This window comes from Fusarium phalaenopsidis, assembly GCF_050370095.1.
Source record: "Fusarium phalaenopsidis strain FUZ10S chromosome Unknown contig_32298, whole genome shotgun sequence".
Classification (NCBI taxonomy): Eukaryota; Fungi; Ascomycota; class Sordariomycetes; order Hypocreales; family Nectriaceae; genus Fusarium; species Fusarium phalaenopsidis.
Window position 1 is genome coordinate 504,677 of NW_028145407.1, and position 22,958 is coordinate 527,634.

Here is a 22,958-nt window from a genome sequence, read left to right on the forward strand (position 1 = left end):
GCGTGTATCGTTCGTCCTCGTATCTCATCTAGTTCTCACCACTGCTACTCGATTGGGTCTCATCAACCACATCCTCAGCAACGGTCACCTTTGGCTTTCGTGGCTCGACGTGCTCGCATCCCTCTGGGACACGGCAAATGTCGCGGGCATCGCACGTCTTCCAGAGCACCTCTCGAACCTCTTTGAACACCTGGTCCACTGCATCCATAGCCCAGATCACGTCAAGATGCTCATACTCAGGGATTGTCTTGCTGTGAACCACATCAACGAAGGGCTCGCGGCCCTTCTCGAAACGTCGGAGGAGTTTCTCGCCGTCGACAAGATTATCGTTTCCACAAACCCAAAAGGCCATCGGCGGTGCTTGCTCGTTGTACCATGCTGTGGAGCCCTTGGGATGTTTCCGATGCGCCTCGATTGCTGACTTTGTTCTCGGTGTCACGGGTCTTCCGTCGGCTGCTCCATCCATGTGCTCCTCGGCCTTCAAAGCATCCTTAGTAGCCAAGATACACTTGTGCTTGGCAAAGCACTCCCGCCCAAGCCACCATCGCATCGACTCAGCACTGACGTATACAGGCGCGAACTGGAACATCCGGTTTCGAAGACCACGGTCCCAGCGGGAATCTGTCCAGTCAAAGAGGAAGGAAAAGACCTTGTAGCCGAGCCATCCATACACGCGTGGGTCCAGAAGTTGATGCATCTGCATCATGAAAGGGATAAAAGCGTGAATCCCAAACATGAGTCGGAATAGGCCGGGCGAGATTATTCGCATGAACTTGAAGTACATCTTGCCGATCAGAGGTCCAGCGTATGCTGCGGGAGCAAGGGCGCAAAAGACTGTCAACTTCTCTCCTAGGTCAGGTCGCTGTTCCTTTGCCAAGGCAACAAACGTTTGTGTCGTCCCCTGAGAGTGGCAGATGAGACCAATCTTTTCGAAACCCGTCTCAGTGATGATTCGCGATGTCAACGCAGGGAGATCAAACACGCCCATCTGTCGAATGTTCCAACACCACATCCGCGGGTCGCTATACTCAAGCAGTGTATGCTTGGGCTTGAAACCACATCGATTGTTTCCCAACCAGACATCGTAGCCAGACTTGCAAAGCCAGAAGGCAAGAGACTCGTCGTCATTGCAGCAGTACGCCCCTGAGCTCTGCAACAAGCCATGCATGAGCAGCACAGGAAACTTGGGCTTCTGATTTGGATCCTTGAACTTCCGTCTGGAGCCCTGGAAGACTTCCGGTCCTTGGTGAGATCGAGTACTACCATCCAGCTCGGTGTACTCCTTCGGGTCGTAAACGTGCCAGAGGTCGATCAAGAACCCGTCTTCGGTCTGAACCTCGAACGTTTCAACATCGAGCCCAACTCTCCGCGCATAGTATGCCACATCGCACACGATCGGGTCGGGGCCACCCTCAGTTGGTGGAAACGCTTCGGCGGTTTCTACACGGTCCAAAGTGAGCCTATTTGTTGACTTCTTTTGCACCCAAGCCTTCTCTTTTTCATGCCTTACGCGGGCTCTGCGCTTCTCCTCTTCGTAAAATGGCCGACGTGCGTCAGGGTTGCGGAACGTTAGCCGGTAAAAGATCTTCCTCCAGAGCGAAGGTATGCTTGTAAATAGAGCACCCAGAACAATGACGCCAAGAAATGCCAGGCTGAGGAAGAAGGCCGATATTCGGAAGAATAGACATTGAATATTCCGAAGCATTGAAGGAGGTCCGTAAAGAGGCAATGGAGGAAAGAGAGGATTCGTGTGCGACGGAGGCATGGCCTTTCGCAAGGTACCATTGGTCGTCGACTTCTGCATTGATGCGCCATTCTGTTGCTCTGGCAGCTGGACAACTTTTCGGTGTCGCGGGTCTGTACTTTCAACATTGGAGATCTTCTCCTTTACCTCGTCGCCCTCTTTGATCTCGACGCTCTTGGGTTCTCCTTGGAGCTCTTCGCGGAGGACATTGAGTTTATGCGCCTCTTGCAATGGTACACCAGGAAGCCGTTGGCCATCCGAAGTGACAATTACAGGGTCCTGATGGGTCACAAACTGAGCCTCGACGGCTACAGAAGGATCCTGTCCAGTCGGATGTTGGTGAGAGAGCTTTTCGGCTTGTTGGCTGAACTGGACGGCGGTTTCGGCCAGCTTCTTGCCGATAACGCGAGGGGTCCGCTCTTGGGCGGCACTTGTTGTGCCATCATGTTTCAAGGTCATTTTTGAAGTCTTTGGGTTTGGCAAGAGTATGCAATGGCGTGGTAAGGCCCAAAGTCCAGCCGGATATACGAAGGGTCACGTATAGCCGTCCTAATGATGAGGGACTAACAGTAGTCGAGATAGGGTGGAGAGAAGGACTAACCAGCCAGATATATCCGCATGTCTGGCAGGAAAAGAAGTAACAAGAAGGAATAAAGTTGTTCGAAAACTTTAGAAGCAAGAAAAGATTAATGTTCGAGGGGAAAGGGTGGGATGGTGAACGTTAAGATGACAAAACCGGACCAATAGGGTAGGTCGGTGGCCAACTTCCGCTTTTAGAAGGGGTAGAGCCGTGATTGGATGACAAGAATAAAGGACGGATACCGAGATGTTCTGGGTGGATTTTCAGGACCCTTTTGTCGTCCGATTGTTTACAAGACAAAGCGTTTCAAAGATGAGAATGGCGAGAAAGTTGGCGGCGGTGTAAGGGCCCTTACATCTGACTCGCTGCGAAATATGGTTGCGTCATGGGCGTTGATACAAGGGGGCTTGGAAGCGCCGCTGAAAGGGCCGCAGAGGGAGGGTGGGCTAGCAGTCGACGAGTCTGTCACTCGCACTCTGCCAGGGAGCCGGATTTGTGGCGGAGACTGCGACGACGTGGAGGACGGATGATCCCTGCTCGAAGCATGTGAAGTTGACAAAAGGGGCTGGGGGATCATCACGCCTGGTTCAGTTCCGGCCGATCAGGCTGCAAGAGCTAATTTGCACTGCCAACGACCAAGGCCTGGACCTGATAAAAATCTTGGACGTGTCTGTGTGTCGGTGACGCCGCCGATGTCTGGGTGGCGGCTTCATCTTGTTCTTGGGGAAATGATTTGAAGTCTCCGTGGGGAAATGGAGCGTCATCGTGAACCTCGGACCTCACCAGGAGATAACAAAACTGACGATAGATGAAAAGACGCCGAATAAGAGTATCATATCAGCCTCATCTAGACTGACTACACGAATACGATCATCGTGCACCACATGCAATAATAGCATCTGATCTCTAAACTGTTGTTTCTCTGTCAATCCAGGGTCTCAACAGCTGACCCTTTTTTTACCCCGGAGAGCCGGTACGTACTTCCCGTGCCCGCGCCCGTGCTCCGCGGTCGGTCGGGGTACGTACCGCTTCTCCCCCGTGTCGCGCGCCAATGCCGAGGCCAAATTCTCTGTCCCCCTTCCTCTCGGTCGCTTTGAGCCGCAGCCGAAACGGAAGCCACACCCCAATCTCCAATCTCCAGTCGCAAAGGCAACCGCTTTGCACCTCGGAATCTGGAGCCGTGACGACGTCAACTCGGCACACAAACTCCTCACCTGTCGCTTCAATTGTCTCTTGCTAAAGTGACTGCGTGCCCCGAGTGTGTTGCTTAACACTTTCTCCTCCCATCTCTTGCCACACCGTCCCTCCAGAAGCTCCGGATCGCGATGCAACCATCCCCGCGTTGCGCCTGAAGCTCCATCTCTCGACCGCCAGCTCCTACATTACCACCCCACGCCGTATCCCAACCCATATATCAACATGGCAAGCTCGTCTAAATCCGCTGTGGCCTCGGCCAAGCGACGAAACCGCAGACGTCGTCAGGACAAGCCATCCATCGCCGCCAAGCTCATCCTCGATGACCATATCAAGAGCGATGTCGGCATTGTGTCCGAGGACATTTTCCACGACCTCTTCCCCAGTATTAGTGATGGTATGTCGCCTCAGTACCTAGATGCTAATGTCAACTCATACACCGCATTATAAGGTTACTGACCCCGGATTTGCGTAGGCGCTGGCCAGAATAACATCCATCATATCGCGATCGCTCCATGGGCGCCAAACGCGAGCCCGGCCGATAGTCCGTGGTCAATTGTCCCGATAATACAGTCTTCTACTCTCTCCCCATCGACCGTCCGATTCTCGCCCTCGTCCGCTTCTCTTCAGAGCTTCGCCGTCACCCTGCAACAGGTTGCTCCGTCCAAGCTGTCGAGCCATAGTCGAGGTGGAATCGAGATCCTGGTCCTCGATGTCGCTCCCGTACCGCTCGAGACCGTCTTTGTGAGCTTGGAGAGCGAACTAACAAAGAGGCTTGAGAATGGGGAGGGCACATTTTATCGAGACCATCCTACCAACGGCAGGGGCAAGGGCGCTGGCAACTCGTCACCAGAGGAGCGTCTTGTGACTTCTCTCAGAGCTGCTCTGAGTAGTCTAAAAGTAGTTCACTCTGGTGATTTGTTTCCGCTTCCGCTTCCTCCGCACCCTCTCACCCATGTGCCGCCGAACCCGGGCAAGATCATGCTGTGCGAACCAGTCGCCCAGGGTATCCTGACCGAGTCAACCAAGATTATTCTCATGCGCGGCCGTGTTCACACCAAGCAGATTCGTCGCGTCGCATCGGCGAGCCAGCAACTCAATGGCGCCCGCGAGGATGAATATGATACTAGCACCGACCAATTCTACTCTGCCGCCGAGGACCGGGACAAGTCAGGCACCACGACCGAAGGGATGGAGTCTGCGACTGAAACCGAAACCGATCTGTCGGGCTCTGAAGAGGACGAATTATCGGACGACTCGATGGATGATATGATCTCTCTGCAAGCTCCGACTCTGCCCACGACCAATGCCAGTGGAGTTTCGACGCTACAACCGGGAACACCAATGACTGTGGGCACTCTGCGTGGCAGAAAGGTGAGCGGCATTAGCGGCATTGCTACGCCTGGCTCTGTCTTTTCAAACTTTACCGCAACCACTGCTCGACCGGATAGACCACGAGGCAGGCTATTCAAGGCTCAGGGCCTAATGAAGCAGATTCCTTCAGATCTGCTTCACCCAAAGCCATCCCTGGAAGATGACGAGGAAGCCAGAATCTATGTCGATGTATCGTCCTTAACTAGGATAGGATGCTTTTCTGGCGACTGGGTTAGAATTGAGGCTGCTGAGGAGCCCCCTGCCAATGGATTCGGCGCCTTTGGCCTGGGAAGCTTTGGACAGGCAGACTCGGAACCTGCCAAGTGGCGACCTGTTCGAGTATATGGTCTGCCAGAGGGTTATTCTCAGCGACCTATGACGAGAATTCCAAGTGCAAAGCACGGAGAAAGAAGACTGTCTTTCTTTGAGTCGCAAATCCAGCGACCCACTAGCCCTACGGCCTATGCCTCTCCAATTCTCCTCGCCAATCTTGACGATGCTTCCTATCTTCGACTTTCCCCCCTGAAGAAGGCATCTTACCAAGGCAAGGGCACCATCCCCAGATTCACCAGCGCAGCGCGGCCTCCTTATGCTCGGGACATTACCATCCACCATATCCGAACCCCTATCTCCGCAGAGAGGGCATTCCAGACCGCCGTGTTGGGTGGCCTGAAGCGATATTTTGCGCAGAAGATCCGTCTAGTCCGGAGCGGAGATCTCATCGCTGTGCCGGTCGATGCTGAACTTGGCCGCACGCTCCAGGAGATGCCCGGCGCTGGAGGCTCCGAGGTGGATGATGTGATGGCACTCACCGCAGGCGGCCAGGAGGCCGGAAAGCAGCCTTCGAGGTTCGACAGTGTCGCCTGGTTCAAGGTTGGACATATCCAGATTCAAAAGGCAGATGAGGACGAAGACGGTACTGCTGATGCCTTCTGGGGATCTGTTGCTTGCATCGATAGCTCGTCCGTAGCCATGCACGGCTCAGGGTTTGAGACAAGCCGGATACCTGGTATCAAGCAGAGCACCTGGCAATATTATCTCGGTCTCAAGAAGACACCCAGGAGAGCATCTGAATCTACGCCTCCTGCGATTCAGGAGCCCGAGCTGCCATACGTTTCTCCCCTCAGGCGTCAGCTGAGGGAGCTGATTGCTGCTGCCACGAGCGCAAGGGCAATTCATCTCAAGATGCCACCCGTTGCAATCCTGCTGACTTCTACTCACCGCAATATCGGCAAGTCAACTCTCGCTTCCAGCGCTTGCTCTGATATGGGCCTGCATACGTATACGATTGACGCCTATGATATCCTGAGCGAGGGAAGTGGCAGTGGAAGCGATGTTAAGACAGAAGGCTTCCTTAGAACAAGAGCAGAGCGTGCTATGAGCTGTGGCTCTGATTGCTGCGGTTTGCTTCTCCAGCATATCGAGGCCTTGACCGCTGACCGGATTGAGGCCACCATTAAGGAGATTCTGGAGGACACCCGAGTGCTCATTGCCACCACGAACGAGGTCGACAAGGTGCCCGATGGCGTCCGAGGACTGTTCACGCATGAGCTTGAAATGACAGCACCCGATGAGGCGGAGCGTGAATCCATCCTCAAGTCTATCATCAGTGATAAGGGCGTCAGTCTCGAGCCTTCTATTGATCTCAACTCGATCGCTTTGAAGACTGCGGCCCTCGTGGCAGGTGATCTGGTAGACGTTGTTGAACGAGCCTCAATCGCCCAGCAGTCTCGCCTCGAGAAGCTCTCGATCAAGAACACTAACCCTGAAACAACCGTTACCGTGCGAGACGTCCAGGTTGCTGGTGGCCCTCTTGCACGCTGCTTGACCAAGTCGGACTTTGATATTGCTGTGGAGGCGGCTCGCAAGAACTTCTCTGATTCAATTGGCGCACCCAAGATTCCCAACGTCACTTGGGACGATGTTGGTGGCCTGAACAATGTCAAGGAGGCTGTCACCGAGACCATTCAACTGCCGCTGGAGCGCCCCGAGCTCTTCGCGAAGGGCATGAAGAAGCGATCGGGTATTCTGTTCTATGGTCCTCCTGGAACCGGAAAGACGCTGCTTGCCAAGGCGATCGCCACCGAGTACAGTCTCAACTTCTTCAGTGTCAAGGGACCCGAGCTGCTCAACATGTACATCGGAGAGTCTGAAGCCAATGTGCGACGCGTGTTCCAGCGTGCCCGAGATGCTCGACCTTGCGTCGTCTTCTTTGACGAGTTGGATTCAGTAGCTCCGAAGCGAGGTAACCAGGGCGACAGCGGCGGTGTTATGGACCGAATCGTGTCTCAGCTCTTGGCAGAGCTGGATGGCATGTCTGGTGGTGATGATTCGGGTGGTGGTGTCTTTGTTATCGGCGCGACCAACAGACCCGACCTCTTGGACCCTGCCCTGTTGCGACCTGGTCGATTCGACAAGATGCTCTACCTGGGCGTCTCTGACACGAACGACAAGCAACAGACCATCTTGGAGGCACTGACAAGGAAGTGAGTTAATTACGCATGTTTCTGACACACTTTGATGCTAATGTATTTTCAGGTTCACTCTTCACCCCTCAGTTTCTCTCGCTTCTGTGGCAGAGCGCCTCCCATTCACCTATACTGGTGCCGACTTTTACGCTCTTTGCAGTGACGCCATGCTCAAGGCCGTTACGCGCCAAGCTACAGCTGTGGACGCCAATATCAAAGCTATCAACGCCGACCCAGCGACTCAGCACCCAATTTCGACCGCTTACTACTTCGATCACTATGCCACGCCGGAGGACATTGCTGTCATGGTTACAGAGGAGGACTTCTTGGCTGCCAACGATGAACTTGTTCCTAGTGTTAGCGCTGGCGAACTGTCCCACTATGAGCGCGTTCGGGCCATGTTTGAGGGTGGTCGGGAGAAAGAGAAGGATGACAAGCCCGCCCCGGTGCCCCAGCGCGTTGTGTCAGGTGCATCGACGTCGTCAAAGGGCAAAGGGAAAGCTGTCGCAGGCAAAGGTAAGGGCAAGGCCATTGCCCTGACGAGTGATGATGAATTTGACGAGGAGGATGAGGTTGATGATCTTAATGGAAGATCTAAGGGCAAGGGAAAGGCTGTCATGGGCTTTCAGGACGGCACGGCGAGCGACGACGATGGGTTGTATTAGATGAGTGAGGATCTTCTGACTATATAGGCCCTTGTATAATGAGCGAGCAAAGGGGTTGCGCCTTGACTACTAGACTTTGTTGGATATACCTCCCCGGCGGGATATTAACTGAGGCTCTAATAAAGAGTCGTGTACATCATCAGCTCCAGCATTGAGCGAGAATGTCAACTATCTTTGGGTTTGTTCTAATGTTGGTGTGGATTACTTCTTGGCGTCTTTGGGCTTGTCCTTTTCCGCTGCTGCAGCTGCAGCTGCAGGCTTCTTGACTTCTTTCTCGTCATCGTCATCATCACTATCATCATCATCATCGTCGTCGTCGTCCTCATCGTCATCGTCCTCATCCTCGTCCTCTTCTTCGTCGCTATCGTCATCGTCGTCCGAGTCGTCATCAGAGTCCTTCTTCCCCGCCTTCTTCTCAAGCTCAGGCTCCTCCTTGATCGCTGTCTTGGCCTCAACAGCCTTGATCTCATCCTTGCTCGCCGCGGAAACTGTAGCACCCTTTAGAGAGGACAGGGAACCGGCGCCTGTCTCCTTCCAGGTACCGCTCGTGGGACTCTGGACTGCATTCTTAGCAGCATCGGTCTCTGTCCACGAACCGGACGTGGGGGATTGGAGGCCGTCGGTCTTGCTGCTGGAGGGGGTAGCCTTGGCAGGGGTCTTGGGAGTTTCCTTGCTTGCTCCCGCCTTCTCCGCGGCGGGCTTGGCGCCGTCCTTGCCGTGGACCTTTTCTCGCAGAGCCTTCAGGCGAAGGTCCTTGGCCTTCTGCGCAGCCTCATCTGCGACGGAGCGGACCGGAAGCGTCTTTTCCTCCTTCTTTGTATCTGCAGCCTTGGGCTTCTCGGCGGGCGCGGCCTTGGGTGCCGCAGCCTTAGCAGCAGCTGCTGCCGCTACGGCCTTTCCGACCGGAGATTGAGATGCTTGAGTAGGGACGGGGTTCGGGTAGATGGGTTTCTTTAGCGGAGGGTCGGGCAGCTTCTGGTGGATGCTGGGGATGGTGTTCTCGTCGTAGTAGATCTTGACGTGCTCCTTGAGCTCGCCATACTCGTTCCACTCTTCAATCTCGACAATATCCTATCGCTATCGTCAGTCATATCGCATCAAGAGGAAAAAGCAAGCTTTGGAGTCGCGCATACGCCTATGACCCAGCCCTCCTGAACCAGGCCGGGAAACTTCCTCACGCGGCCGCTCTCATCCTTTCCGGCTCTCCGGCCCCAGAGCTGGCGGGCCTTGTCGTCAAAGGCGATGTCGACGGCCTTGAAGGGGATGCGGTTGGCGCGCAGGATGGTCTCGAGGCGCGAGGTGGCTGTGACGATGTGGGAGGAGCCGGCGGTGAGGGAGGTGAAGATGTAGAGGGCGGGATCGTCGTAGAAGGGGTTCGACATGCTGGAGATGGATTAGGGTGTTTATTAGTGAGGTAGACAGGTGTATTGTCGCAGTCAATAAGTGTCAGTCTTGATAGTTGTTGATGGAAGAGCAAGGTTCTTGGAGCTACGTAAGCTAAGGTACAGAAGGTAATTAGGTAGCTGCATGGAAGAATAGGAGACGAGAGGGAGAGGTCCCATCTCCTGAGCCCCCCAAATGAGGCTGGAGGCTGGTGACTGGGAATGATGCGGGGGCGGGGCACAGAAGGGGTCCATCCTCCAAACTCCGAGTGCCTGAGCTGAGGCGAATCTCAGGTACCAGCCGTTTCCGATGACGAAATAGCAGGAAGACGAGTTCCAAAGAGTCAATTTTGAATAAGAACGGCTCTTGATTGTCTGTGTCGACCTGCCATCTGGAGGTCGAACGGTTTCAGCCGCGCAATCCCTTGTACCAGCTCCAACGGTGGACGTCATAGACATTCGCCCAGATGGCTGACTTCCCCCAGTTGCGTTGCCCACACCTGCAAAGAGGTTGGTGATGGGCCTCATGCCTTTATAGATGCCTCACAGAATAACTACCTAACAAGTTGTCCTATTTTTGGGCGGTAAACATGCTATCGTCTTCTCCTTGCATACCTGTGTTGGTACGGTATCTTTTCTCTGCAGACACAGACTCGTATTGAGCTGGCTAAAGCTGCACAAGGAAGGGGCGTCTTCCCCACCATTCGTCAGCTCTCTCCCTTCCCTCATCCTCCAGGTTTTCTCGTCTCCAACCCATCTCTTTCTCCTCTTCTATTTTTTCACTTCGAATCCTGTCTTGTTCACATCGTCAATCTTGATCATCTCCTCGTTCATGCCTGGAAGATCCCTTCACCGCAAGCGTCATCTACCTAGAGCCCGCAGCTGAACCCACACCGACTCCTCACTACAGTACCTATATTGGGAGACACACCCAAAAATGGCAGCAATTTACGCATGGACAACGCAGCACAGCACATCCCATCTATCCCGTTCCCGTGACGCGGGCTGAAACGCTTCGTGGGCAAATCACCAACTCTCCTGCGCCAAGTCCATCGCCAGAGGCCAGCAGTCTTCCAAGTTCAAGACATTGAGTTAAAGATAGCCAAGTGGCCTGTACCATACTGTACCCTCTGCCGCCGCAAGCAAACCCTTGAGAGCTGAGCACAGTAATCTCGTGTCGATCCCCGCCCCAATCTATTTATCGATACGGGGGACTGCAGATGATAGTCGCATCTCTCCTTGACCCTGGCTGAGGACGTCCGAGATTAGAAGTCTACTATGGAGTATCGTTCCCCATTCGCATTTCCCCTCATGCTGTGTACAGACGGTATTGCGGCTCACAGCATCGGTGAGAGGATGCCGCTAAGCAGCCTGGTCTTGGCTGTGCCGCTCCGCTCCCAACACGCCGGCCCCTGACTAGCCATTTGCCTCTTGTCTTGGCTCTCGGTGTGGCTGCCAGTCAGCACCGTTCCGCAGTGGACTCTCTGGCTGGTCGCCCAAACCTTGCGCACACACTTTAGCCTAGACATGCAAACGGTCGCATGTCCCTCACCACAAGCGCAGGTGCTTGACTCGACTCGAGAGGGGCATCTCAAGATGAGACTCTTCTGCTACTAGCAACTGGCCATCGCCTTGACGTTGCATGGCGGGATAATTACGTCGTCAGAGGCGTCCGGGCCAAGCGTTTCAGAGCCTTGGCCGGGGAACAGCATCGTGGGACGCTGGACACGACGCCCCTGGGCCTTGCCATGGGTCGAGGAAATTGAATGTCCGGCGATGCAACCGAACATCTTAATCAACTGTCTTAGCTGCATCGGGGGGCCAGGTCAGGGTCACACAAGAGCTGGCCGTGCAAAATTTTCACATCTTCTCTTGGCTCACATGGACTCTAGTTTCTCTCCCTCGGCTCGAACTGCGTGGTTTAGACTTTGACCTCTCTTTCGACGACTTATGAGTCGTTTCTTTTCAACTCACCAGGACAACATTGGCTAGCCGCGGTCCCACCATCTCAGGACACACAAACCACGCAAAAGGAGAGAGTGCTAAAAAGAGTGCCATTGCGCTGGCAAGGCTCCGAGACCCATCAAGCCCCCAGCGAAACGTGGCCATGTCAACAAGCGCAACATCTGATTGGTGCGCTGGCAGGAGCCGAAGGCCTATGCCAGGGCTACCCAGCAGCCGAAGCGCCCTTGCAGGGAGCGGACCGGGGCCTGAGCAGAGTTTGACCGGGATGAGAGCTCTAGCTCAGGAACAAGCCAGTCAGAGATGCAGCCGCGAAGGCATTCCGCGATCCTCGGCCGGGTTGCCGTCTTCTCTTGGATCCAATCATGGTATTGCGAAGGGGATGCAGGGTACCATTCTGGGAGCAAGATTGCCTGGATGCCGGGGCTAGGTCGAACTTTCAGGGACCGGTAGCAGTGCCAACCAACCGGGGGCGATGAGGTGACAGCGCACCAGAAGGATTCTCGGCGGGTTGACGAAGGGGGCCGGAGCCTCTGTAAGCAGAGATTTCGCTCGCCCTGCCAGATGCGAAAACTACAAGTCAGGCTGGATATCCGCCCTCCACACCTTGTTTTGTTTCCCTCCTGTTTCCCTCCTCACCTTGCGCTTGTACTGTCTCGACGACACTTCTGCAGCTTTGTGCTATACCTTCATTTCCAACGGTTCTTGATACACAATCTTTGTGCCTTGCACGCCTCTCTCCTTTTTGCTCAACGCAATAAACAAGAATCGCTTTCGACTTTGCTTCGAGTCAACACCGTCTTTTTCAGGCACATCAACAAAGCACTCACTGTACTTTTGACCAAAACATCAAAATGCGCTTCACTATCTTCACCGTCGTCGCTGCTGGCGCTTCTCTCTCTGCTGCCCAGGACTACGGCCTGCCTTCGACTACCACTCTGACCTCTACCACCACCAAGGTCCTCACTCTCACCCAGTGCAACCCTACCGTGTCGGACTGCCCTTACCGCACCACCACCTCGACCGAGGTTCTGGTTGAGACTTCTACTGCTCAGGTTGAGACTACTTCTGAGGCCGAGACTACTTCGTCCGAGGTTGAGACTTCGACCTCTGTCTACGTTCCCCCTACCACCACCTCGATCGAGATCCCCGTTGTCAACACCACCACTTCCACTTCCACCTCTAGCACCAGCACCAAGAAGGTCCCCAGCGTGAAGACGACCTTCTACCCTGCTGGCAACACCACCACCAAGGCTGGCCCTACTGCTCCCGTCACCCGCACCACCAAGCTCAACGTTCCTGGCACCAACGTGCCCGAGTCCCCCGAGAACCCCCCTACCGTCCCCAGCGGTGGCTCTCCTTCTGAGTCTGCTCCTGTCACCGTTCCCACTGCCGCTGCCAACGGTCTTGTTGCCTCATCTGGCTTCCTCGGTGCCGCTCTTGTGGCTGCTTTCGTTGCCCTCTACTAGATATCTAGTCCATTTTTGGATTGATGATCTAGTTGTAGGTGTGCAAGCATCTACCCCTTTCAACTTCTTGTGAATACCTTTTTTCAACTTCTCTGGGGACGGACGTTTGGAGACCCTTTTTTATACGAGCGGACATATTCTGGGGAGGCAACTCTTTTCAACAACAAACAACATGGCGGCTACTGCGTAGCAGCCTTTGATCCCTTGCAGGTCATCGGAACCGGCGCATGGATACCAGCGTGGAGTTTTCTAAGGCACGGTTTGTAGATGTGACTATCTACATGCGCGTCGCCTGGTCTGGGGATGGATACCTCGGGACATTTTGGAGTTTAGACAACAGTATACAATACAAACAAAGATACATACGTGTGATTCTAGTCGTGGAATTGAACCCAAATCAGTGATGTTCTGCGATAAGCCTCGAACATGAAATGACCCTGACGAGCTGACTCTTGGATCTGTATGGAACACGCACATTCCGCTTTACAAGCCCCAGACAAGGTAAGCTGAGGTGGTACGCACCCATGCACGCGTTCCTCTTTTTTTATTGTGGTATCCAACCAAGACAAGACAGTCAATGTCATACAGACGCATACAGACGCATGAGTGTAACCATACTCGCATGTCGAATAGACCTGGGTCTCGCCTCATCCATGTCATGCTGAGACAAGCACACACGCGCGCGCACATACACACAAACATGCATCTTAGCCATCATCTCCACGGCGGATATTAAATATCCGGGATGTGGGTGAGGACGATCCTTCTCACGTGGCCTTCGACAAGAGAGGTAGAACCACCTAACCTATTATCATGCACACACGAGCTGCGGTGACGAGTTTGCCCTCCTCTCCGGCTGATGATCGTTTCTGGCTTGCTGCATATGCAAAAGGCTCTGTGTGGGTGCCCGCATTGATGCTTGCTCACTCAGCCGCACAGGGAAGGCGGATGATTACTTGAAGCCAACAAAGAGGAAAGAATAATAGCGTCAACATAACACCAACGGTGAGGCTCTACCGAACTAGCCTCATTCTATGGGCACTCATTGCATGTGCCACGGACCGACAACAAGCCACCTTAACGGGACCGCCGGAGTTTGGCTCCGCCTCCGCTCTCCGCCCGTTCTCCACTCCGGCAGAGGCTGGCTTTTTCTCAACGGCCGTCCGAGAGCAATTGTCATATATTACAAACCGACATGAATGGCTCGATTTGCATCAATATGACCTGAACTGACTCAAGCAGCTTTCTCCCATCAAGATCGGCCCAGTCAGAACCCCAGCACATGTCTCGGAATACCCATCACCTAAAAAAGGGGTCCCCCTCTCAGACCCAAGTCCTTGGAGACGGACTCGCCAAGATTAGGGATGATTGCCTCTCCCTTTTTCCACCTCTTTTTTCAATTCTCGGACATGTATACGTATATAGGTATACACACATGTAGGTAGGTATATGAGGCGGCGGGCGGGAATGTGCCAGAGCTGCATTGGGTGTGATATGCCGCTCTGACACAAGTCTTCCCGCTCCCTAGTCTCCTAACTTGTTTAATATCTCCCGAGTAAGTTTTGCTGTAGATCCCCTCATGTGTTTTTGCTTTTTCTACTTTCTCCTCTTCTCGGCATCCGTTAAACGTCCGTCCCCCGGTCTTCCCCGTCATGTACGGTCACTGGACCGACCGTATTGGACCCCGATGGACACGCGGCTCCGGACTTCAAGACTCCCTCGCTTGGATGTCGAGTCGTGCTAACTGCACGTGAGGCTAGAGGCTATCAACATGTCACTGAGACAGTAGACAGCCACCCAGCCACCGGGACAGGCTGGCGCCCGGGGGAATGTGCCTGGGTCTGAGGCTTGGTTAGGTCCATGTTAGCGTCGTGATTCTCCGTCTTAGTTCTCCTCCGGGACTGCGACTAGCCTGTCGATGAACCGGCAGCCGGAGCGGGTCACTTGGCTCCCCGGTCGATTCGACCCAACTACGGCCCTCCCTCCAGCGGCTCCAGCCTCACTGGCCCCGGCTCGACTGCTTGTTTCGCCTCCTCGACCCGATAGCGTGGTCTTCATGTGGGATTAGCACGGGAGTACACGCCGTGGCTGAATCCTCCGGTATTAGAGTCGGCATTATCAAACGTATGCAGAGTAGTAAGGTAGTTAGTTGGTTGCCCTATTGCTATTACACACCAATACCATGCATCCTTGGTTGTCCTTGTGAGTACTGATATCCTCGTTTGATCATTCCACCTTCCCAGTCCACCCATTGTCGCCTCTGTAGTTGTTGTGAAATCTATCGTCTTTTTTTTTTTTTTTTTGCTTTGGCTTCTCTTCAGTGTTGTTGTGGTCTTATCCTCCCTCGACCCCCCCTGGTCCTCCACCCGCGTCATCATTCCATACCCCGAACCCTCCCTCAGCTCAGCTGTCGGTATGGCGGCAGTTGACCCCCCAGACACGTGGGCATCACGGTTTTGTCTGGGTTTCCTTGGCTGAGACCCTGTCTCATTGGGGGACGGTCCCACCCGCTACCACTCCCGCGTATCTGTCCCGTGGCTCCGGGTCCAACTTCTTAGCTCGCTTTTACTGTGTCCTTGGCGTTCTTGCCTCTTGTTGATATGAGTTCTTGAGATCTGGGACCCGGAGCCGGTGCGGGGGCCAAGATGTGTCGTCTTCCAGCCCCGGAGACTGAACTGGATACTCCATGGACCGTGAGACGCTAAATATCGGCATCTCCGTTCAAGAGCACTGCCCTTGCGCGCACATCTGACAGAGGGTGCTGTTGGGCTGAGCAAGGTTGTAACAGTTGTGAACGGAGCTATGTCCGCAGAGGCCGTTGGCTGAGTTGACCGGGCCCTGCAGCTCCCGTACCGACTTTGCGTTGGTTGAAGGTGGCATCATGTCCCAGTAGGCCTGTCTTGATTTGCTCTTGGTCATTGGAGTTGCCACCGCTGTCATGGAGCACTGTGTCGATTTCAATGGCCCGTGTGAGTGAGTTGTTGTGTCTTGTTGACTCGTGTCGGATACGAATATAGGTACAAGTGATAGATTTCGGCCTGCCGTAGAGGGGGAAGCCTACCCCTAATATACCAGTCGAGGAACCGACAAATTGTCCCTTAGTGCAGCACGAGGACGATGACGACAAGGGCCCTCTCTGCTTATACTCAGACGACCAGGGAAGAGGCTCTTGACAAATGTGACTTGCTTCAACGGTTGGTAACTGGAGGGGGGGCTGACTGTGATTATGTAGGGCTGAACTGGACTGGACTGACGAACGAACGAACGACTTGCAGAGGCACAGCGCGCTCTCACACCCAGAGCCCGTTTAGCGGGACTCTCGGCTTTTATGGATATTGGCTCGTAGCCCTGACGGGGGTCTCTGGGCCCCGGAATGCTGTGGCCTTGGAGAGGGGAGGGGAGGGGAGGGGGGACCCTCAGTTGGCCCTCTCTACTCTGTCCATCATCGTCATCGGACGGGTTTCCTCATCTCTCTTTTCCCAATGCCGTCTTGCTTGCAAGTCCAACTCCATGCTGAGACGGCCGCAGGAGAGACGATGCAGCCTGTGCCCCGAGCGACTGGTACTCAGCATTCCAGTGTCGCCAGGCACGCCATGTAGTTGGCTGGAAAATCCTCCGCCCTGCGCATCCCAGGTTGGTGGGTGGTGGTGGGTGGCGGTGGTCTTACCAGGTGTCTTAGTCCCTTTGTTTCTGGAAGACACCCTGCCCTGCTGTGATTCAACCTCAGCTCCAAGCTACCATGTCAACAATGGGATGAGCACTACGTAGCAAACAGCAGGAGGCCAGCAGAGCAGGGCACGACAGGACATGTCAGGCCCCGGTGCAGCAAGGGCAGCGATGCAATGTGACGGAGATTCCGCTCCTTTGTCCTTGGCGATGCGACGGCGAGGTTACTACTGGACCTCTGTTCTCCTCTCCTGCACTGCACTGCACCCAGTATGTGCCGCAGCAACGGATGCCTGCGTTCCATCGGGGGTGGCGCGAGGAGGAACACCATCTCTGCTCGTTCCAGCCGCCTCACACCTGAGCATAGTACCTATGCACCTATGTCCCGCCTACAGCCACCTTGGGCGAGTGACGAGGGGATTGCATGACGGATGACGAGAGGCGCATCGTCCAGAGCCTGCAGCGCAGTGCAGCGCAGTTCCCTGTACGCTTCGACTGGTTTGCACGAGTTGCAGCGCCCTCAAGGTCCCGGCATCCAACGCTCGATCATTCCCCCGCAACTTGACACGTCCAGAGAGCCTAGCCGGGGCTCTTTTATCCCAGCATTGCGTCAATACTGCTGGCGAAAAGGTGACATGGGCTCTGGAAACTGATATCTGACTGCTCTTAGGCCCTCGCTATTGGATACTCGTGTGGGGGATGGTCCATGAGGGGACACATTTGCCGGCCAGTTTCGCCCATTTCTGGTCCCTCGTTTGCAATTTTTTTTCTGCCGCGACCCGCTACTTCTGTCTGTATCCATGATCTGTTTGCTGCGTCTCATGCTGCGGGCCCTCTCGGCCGACGACGACGGCCTCCACCAAAACGGGTTGAGGTTGAAAGTAGCGCCTCATTCTCGCGCGGAGCCACAAATCACTGGACCGGGGGCGGCCACTTGAAACTACACCAAGTGATCGGGAGACGGCCTTATCTCAAAGCTTCATAGCGTCCGTCAAGCTGCATTGATCCACCAAGATCGATCCTCCCTGGCCTGCGGTTGGACGCACCTGACCCCTGTCTGTTTGTGTTACACACAGCACGAGTTTCTCGGGTGTCGTGATGAGAGTGAGATGCGTGTGACAACATGTTTCCTGTTTCGATTACCTGGACGCCCTGGTACCCTCCCAGACGGACTACCCAAAGCGTTGAGAACCCGGCCCTGGTGAAGGCGATGGCGATGGCGACTACCACGCCCGTCTCGATTATGGTGGAGTCTGCGTGTGACAGCCCAGCAGACGTCTTTGCCGCCGGCAAAGAGCGCCTGGTTGATGACAGACCATACGCCGCATCAGGTGGTTGGCCGAGGTAATTTCGTGGGTGAGATTTCCGGCTACTATGTAGCATGCGTGAGAATCCGAAAAAGACGGACTGCTGCCACGGCTCGTGAGGACATGGGACAGGGCACCAACGGAGCGGTCCATATCCATACCAAGAGCAGGGTTGTTGTTGTCTAGGATCCAGCCCAGGCCAGGCATTTCCAAGCCACTCATGTCGAAGCATCATTTATGATCATTGTATCCATGTGTAGCTGAGATACACACCACACTTTGTCGACCTGCCAAGTTGACAACTAGTTTTCCATCTGGTATGACATGCGAAACGCATTAGAAATTGGCTCACCTTGGTGTCGTTCAACGCAGGTCCGGGGACATGTCGGCCCAGGCACCTTGACATCAGCTCCATGTTCACCCGTTCCGTCCCCGTCCCCGTCCCCGCCCCGTCCCGTCGGCTCCTCGCTCGCGTAAAGTCGCATTGCTGGGCAGCATCGGAAGTTGACTGATGCCGGTTCCCGAATGAGATTGCGGGCTGCTGCAGTGGTCGTTGCGTCTAGCCCGCGGTCAACGGCAGAACAACTCATCTTGATAGAGGCTAAGCCTGTCATGGTGACTCTTGCTTGCCCTAGCGCCGGCCATCATCGGCCAGGAACCTTGCGAACGCCATCTCATTCGCCGGACCGGGGTGAGATGCAACCTTCTTCCAAGATCCAACGAGGCCCGGGCGTTCTGGGTTCGCGTCTTCGAAGAAATTAAGGCATGTCTTGTGAGGGTGTCATGCAAGATAGCGGCTGCATGTCTTGGTTTCTGCCGTGTCTTCGCTGCCACTGCACTGCATGCTTCATGCGTGGTCAGGCGGGGGTGAGGTGGCAAGGACGTCGGGCATAACCTCACATATCGGATCCCCGCGTCTGAGAGTTGATGACCTAGTGGTTTCTGTTTGTACCTGTGGGCCTGCAGCACGATCGCCATGCGACACAGTGGGTGCCGAGTGCTATAGAAGACCATAGACCACGGGGGAACGAATCCCTGAGTGAATACCCTTCGTGGATACTTGCAGATTGTGTTCCCGTGACGAAGCGCATATCTCACCATGGACCTGTCGAGAGTGTACTTGTAATCCCTCTTTGGCATCGGAAACCCTGCCATAAATTCAAAATATGGCCATAGAAACTCTTTGTGGCGAGTCATGCTCTTCCCAGAATCACGGCCGCGGGGGACCGCACTCCAGTACGCTTGCTGGGCATGCAAGATGCCGAATCTCGGCAATATGCCAACACGCACATCGTAATCGGAAACGGGCAGCCAAGAAACAGCACCAGAGTGGCAGGTTGACGTCTTTTCGGCTGCATCGGTCTAAGTCGGTGGCTGTGTGAGTTGTCTCGACCATGCGGCTGCATATTCTGTTCTGTCCCATCCAGCCAGCTTCTTTTTACCTAGATCAGTCTCCACGAAGTAACATTAGTCATGCTATGGCCTGAGTGCTGTCTGTTTAGTATGCCCGCATGTTCTTGAGGGAGGTGAATGTAGTGTTGTGGCGAGTAATTGAGGTTACTAATGGCCCTTGTCAACAGAGCGAGGAGTACCTATATGTGATAACGTCAGCCTTTAGATGCCAGGTGGTCGAAAATAGAAATCACAGGCATAACCGAGTCAATAGTTGGTGGACGGGCAGAGAACATGACCAGGCCACGGATGTGGACTGGGTCTAGGTCACGATGATACTCATAAGGCTGAGTAAACACAGGACAGTGCTGAAGATCACAAAGCATTGAGGGAACGACATGAGTTGACCAAGCTGCTGTATGCCTATTCTGGCGCCTCGTAACCTAGGAGTCGACCGGGCCTGCTTTCGCATGGTGCATTGGCAGGTCGACCTGCTGTAAACTGTTAATACAATGATTATCAGTCGTGTCACACCACCTACTTCTTGCTTAGCGAGGAACAAGAACTAACCGTAGTCAGTTCCCAGCCAGTCCATTTAGATCCACAATGGTTCTTTGTGACATTCAATTGCCGGAGGGTTTGGCATGCAGGAATCGTATAATGACGTATAAGACGAAGGTCAAAAGAAGGATGGTGCAGGCGGCAAGGGCACTCATGAGGTGGGTTGTGAGACACTGATGTCCCCGCTTGCTCGGGAATCGGAGCCACTTCAACCTGAAGGCTAGCGACGTGCGTGGCCTTGTCCCCTAAAACATGACCAGTCAGTCATTGCAGAAAGACCCTGAGGTTGCTGCGATGAGCGTACCTTGGTAGGACCCATGCCTCTCTCTCTTGGCTGCTCTAGATCGTCAGAGACGCCATCCTGGAATAGGCTTGTCAGTTCGGACAGACTACTTCTTCAGGCGATTGGTCATACACTTCCGCCGATTATGAACGTCTGGACCTTGTCAGAGAATCGCACGTGGGGGGACCCTGGGCGACAGATACAGTCGAGACTGTTCGGACATAACTCTAAGGCGCCAGAGTATGGATCAAACGAATTTTCGTCGCGTACTTGGGGATCGGTGGGGTATTCCTTGGGATCGGAGTGGATGGCCTCAGGCTGTTGTATGGAACCGTTCTCCTAGGAAGGAGAGGTCATCGGCACAGAAGCTCCATGCATGGCAGCTGTGGATCTTGAAAGTGTCAAGTACCGATTCACGCTAATGATGAGGACCGAGGGAGGGCCGAGTGGATTTCATTAGGGAGAATGATCGCAAGATAAGGTGTTGCCCGCGGAGAACAAGAAAGGGTGGAAGTCAGCAAGAGTCTTGGCGTGGAATCTATAAGACTGCGGTATTGGCGATGTTGCAAAGATGCTAAGTCCGAGAAGTCTGAAAGAGGAGAGACTGTATATTGGAGCTGCCTTGGCTGGAAGAAGCAGAATACAGGCCAACAGCTGGAGTTGAATGAGGCTGCGGATCAGAGATCGGAAGGGAAGGAAAGCAGAGGTTAGCTAGCAGGGTGCACGTGCCGTGTCACTCCATCTGCAGTCGGCAGGTAGCTACCTAATAAGGAAAGAGTAGATTGAGAGTTTGAAATTCTCCGTTACGGGGCAGGCATTTGCTCTCACTTGCCCGGGGTGGTACCTTCCATATCCATACATGCCGCGGCCGGGTTCTTCACAAAGGGGCCCATCATGTCTTTCTCGAACGGGCACAAGCACTAACGAGCACGATTTTGAAAAGGCTCCAAGATGAGTGGAATCTGGCCGTTAATACCGTTGCAATGCCGTCTTTAGTTCCTCGTGGCGAGGTCCATCGATATCCCTAGACCGTTTCTGGGTAGAGAATGACTCGCAGCTGTAGCCGACATCAAGCCTCATCGATTCGACGCCCAAGCACATTTGTTGAAAAGGTTTCAATGGATCGTGTCTGTGCTTGCCAAGAAAAGGTTTATTCTGAAGTTGCAGCGGCTTTTGATTGTTACCGACTGCCAAGCCGTTCTCGACTTTCCTGGTGGGTATTGCCTCCATGACAGAATCAACCATCGGATGACAGCTGTCTGGGGGTATTGAAGCCTAATGCCCCGCCCCGAAACAAGCGCTTCAAGTTCGGGGCAATCGCCTGCTTGTGTAACGCCAGCTTCAACCTCTTGACATCACCTGGGCCCGGGAATCGGCGAGCCGGCCTTTCCCAGACCTCCTTTTCGGCAGAGCATTCCGAGAGCGAGGGTGTCTTCGTCATGGCTGTGACGAACCCTGAAAGTTGACGCTTTGGCTCTGGTCGCCCGCGCTCTCCTTGTCCGTGGCCACATTCTTATCTAGCTTCTGCTGCTCCTCATCGATTTTCTCCTGGTTATCATCACCTTGAGCCTGCTCAATTTGGAGAGCAAGTACTTGAAGTTCCAGCTTCAGTACTTTGTTCTTGATCTTTCTGTTTCGCTGTCAGCCCCTTGTCTTGTCAGCTCCTAGACAACCTTTGCGACAAACTCACCCAGTTTGCAGCGCCTTCCCATCATTACTATCATCTCCGACCTGAGCGATGGCATCATTGAAACCGCCCGCGTCTGTTTCGGCGGCTTCTGCTGTCTCCCGTGCGGCTTTGAGGATCTCCAAATCCTGTTGACTGACTCCAGCTAGGTTCGCCCGAAACTGCTCAACCTGGGGTTTGTAAGCCCACAATCAATACGACATCGAACCTTGGCAAAAAAACGGACAGGGAACTTTTCGGCGACCTCTTGGAGTGCGTTTCCTGCAACTCCATCCGAAATCTGGAACTGCGCGTAGTCCTGGACCTGCAAGACGTTGGCCTGTCTTCGACTGGGCATCGCCGTGCCACAGGCTGCCAAAGATGCGAAAAGAATTGACTTGATCAGATGCATGATGTTGAAAGAGATGGAGAAACGGTCGAGAAAACGGTAATTCAAAGGACACCTCCGGAGAATGCTTGGCCAGCAAGCAATATTCAAACAACAGCACTGGTTTCGGAGGAAACCCCAACGAAGACGAAGACGAAAGTTTCGAAGAATACGGCCGAACCTGCGAGCGATGATAAAAAGAAACACAATCCGTTGGTTCAAGGTGCCAAGAGGAAGGTCTATATGCATTCTTGGGCAGCCTGGTGCGCGGTGGGATATCCCGTTCTCGGCGTCAACCGAGGTTGCGACGATTCTCAAACGCGCTCGATGAAACAAGGTCGGTACAGCAAGGCCGTCTCGGCCTCGAGAAGTTTCAAGGCCAACCCATAACCACGGCCCATGACTGCTTCACGATGCCTTCAGGAGGGAACCCCGAGTTACAGGTGCCATCCCTGACGACACAGGATCTGCGGCGGTTTGGGCGTAGGTAAGAGTGGTTGTCAGGGTGCTCTTGGCAGGGTTATGTAAGCCGGGCATCCACCCATGTCGAAGCTTGGCACCCCCCCAAGTTTGGGCGGTGTCTCAGTGACCCCGGCAGCTCGGTTGTGCTTTGAGGCTATCTTTGGGACCTGATGATGAATTGGGGAACTGGCAAAAGCTTATCTATCCAGCCACAGAAGTCTGTGTACGGATTGGTAAAGACTGATCGCCATTTGACAGCAAACCACATTTACGACGCCTCGAAACTCGCTACTCCGTGCCAGGTACGGATATAGATGGACGCCGTTATCCAAAGGCCCTCCCCACAGCGTTGGGGACCCAGTATCGGGGATATCCGACACACTTGCAACAAGGGC

At 54.3% G+C, this 22,958-nt stretch overlaps 5 protein-coding genes across 5 annotated transcripts; 2 read left to right on the forward strand and 3 right to left on the reverse strand.

Moving 5' to 3' along the window:
- Positions 1 to 28: 28 nt before the first annotated feature.
- Positions 29 to 2,364, reverse strand: LRP88_06748 (Alpha/Beta hydrolase protein; the record flags this gene model as incomplete). The annotated part of the gene is made up of 2 exons (XM_083243286.1): positions 29 to 2,163; positions 2,346 to 2,364. The coding sequence occupies 2 exons, from the start codon at positions 2,362 to 2,364 to the stop codon at positions 29 to 31; spliced, it is 2,154 nt and encodes a 717-aa protein (XP_083100510.1).
- Positions 2,365 to 3,743: 1,379 nt separating this feature from the next.
- On the forward strand, positions 3,744 to 8,025 carry LRP88_06749 (AAA family ATPase peroxin 6; the record flags this gene model as incomplete). Its single annotated transcript, XM_083243287.1, has 3 exons — positions 3,744 to 3,915; positions 3,994 to 7,378; positions 7,431 to 8,025. The coding sequence occupies 3 exons, from the start codon at positions 3,744 to 3,746 to the stop codon at positions 8,023 to 8,025; spliced, it is 4,152 nt and encodes a 1,383-aa protein (XP_083100511.1).
- A 201-nt stretch (positions 8,026 to 8,226) lies between these two features.
- LRP88_06750 (uncharacterized protein) lies at positions 8,227 to 9,407 on the reverse strand (the record flags this gene model as incomplete). The annotated part of the gene is made up of 2 exons (XM_083243288.1): positions 8,227 to 9,096; positions 9,159 to 9,407. The coding sequence occupies 2 exons, from the start codon at positions 9,405 to 9,407 to the stop codon at positions 8,227 to 8,229; spliced, it is 1,119 nt and encodes a 372-aa protein (XP_083100512.1).
- Positions 9,408 to 12,223: 2,816 nt separating this feature from the next.
- LRP88_06751 (uncharacterized protein) lies at positions 12,224 to 12,838 on the forward strand (the record flags this gene model as incomplete). The annotated part of the gene is made up of 1 exon (XM_083243289.1): positions 12,224 to 12,838. One exon carries the CDS (start codon positions 12,224 to 12,226, stop codon positions 12,836 to 12,838), a length of 615 nt encoding a protein of 204 aa, XP_083100513.1.
- Positions 12,839 to 21,484: 8,646 nt separating this feature from the next.
- LRP88_06752 (uncharacterized protein) lies at positions 21,485 to 22,125 on the reverse strand (the record flags this gene model as incomplete). The annotated part of the gene is made up of 3 exons (XM_083243290.1): positions 21,485 to 21,677; positions 21,738 to 21,904; positions 21,979 to 22,125. The coding sequence occupies 3 exons, from the start codon at positions 22,123 to 22,125 to the stop codon at positions 21,485 to 21,487; spliced, it is 507 nt and encodes a 168-aa protein (XP_083100514.1).
- Between the last annotated feature and the right edge of the window lie 833 nt (positions 22,126 to 22,958).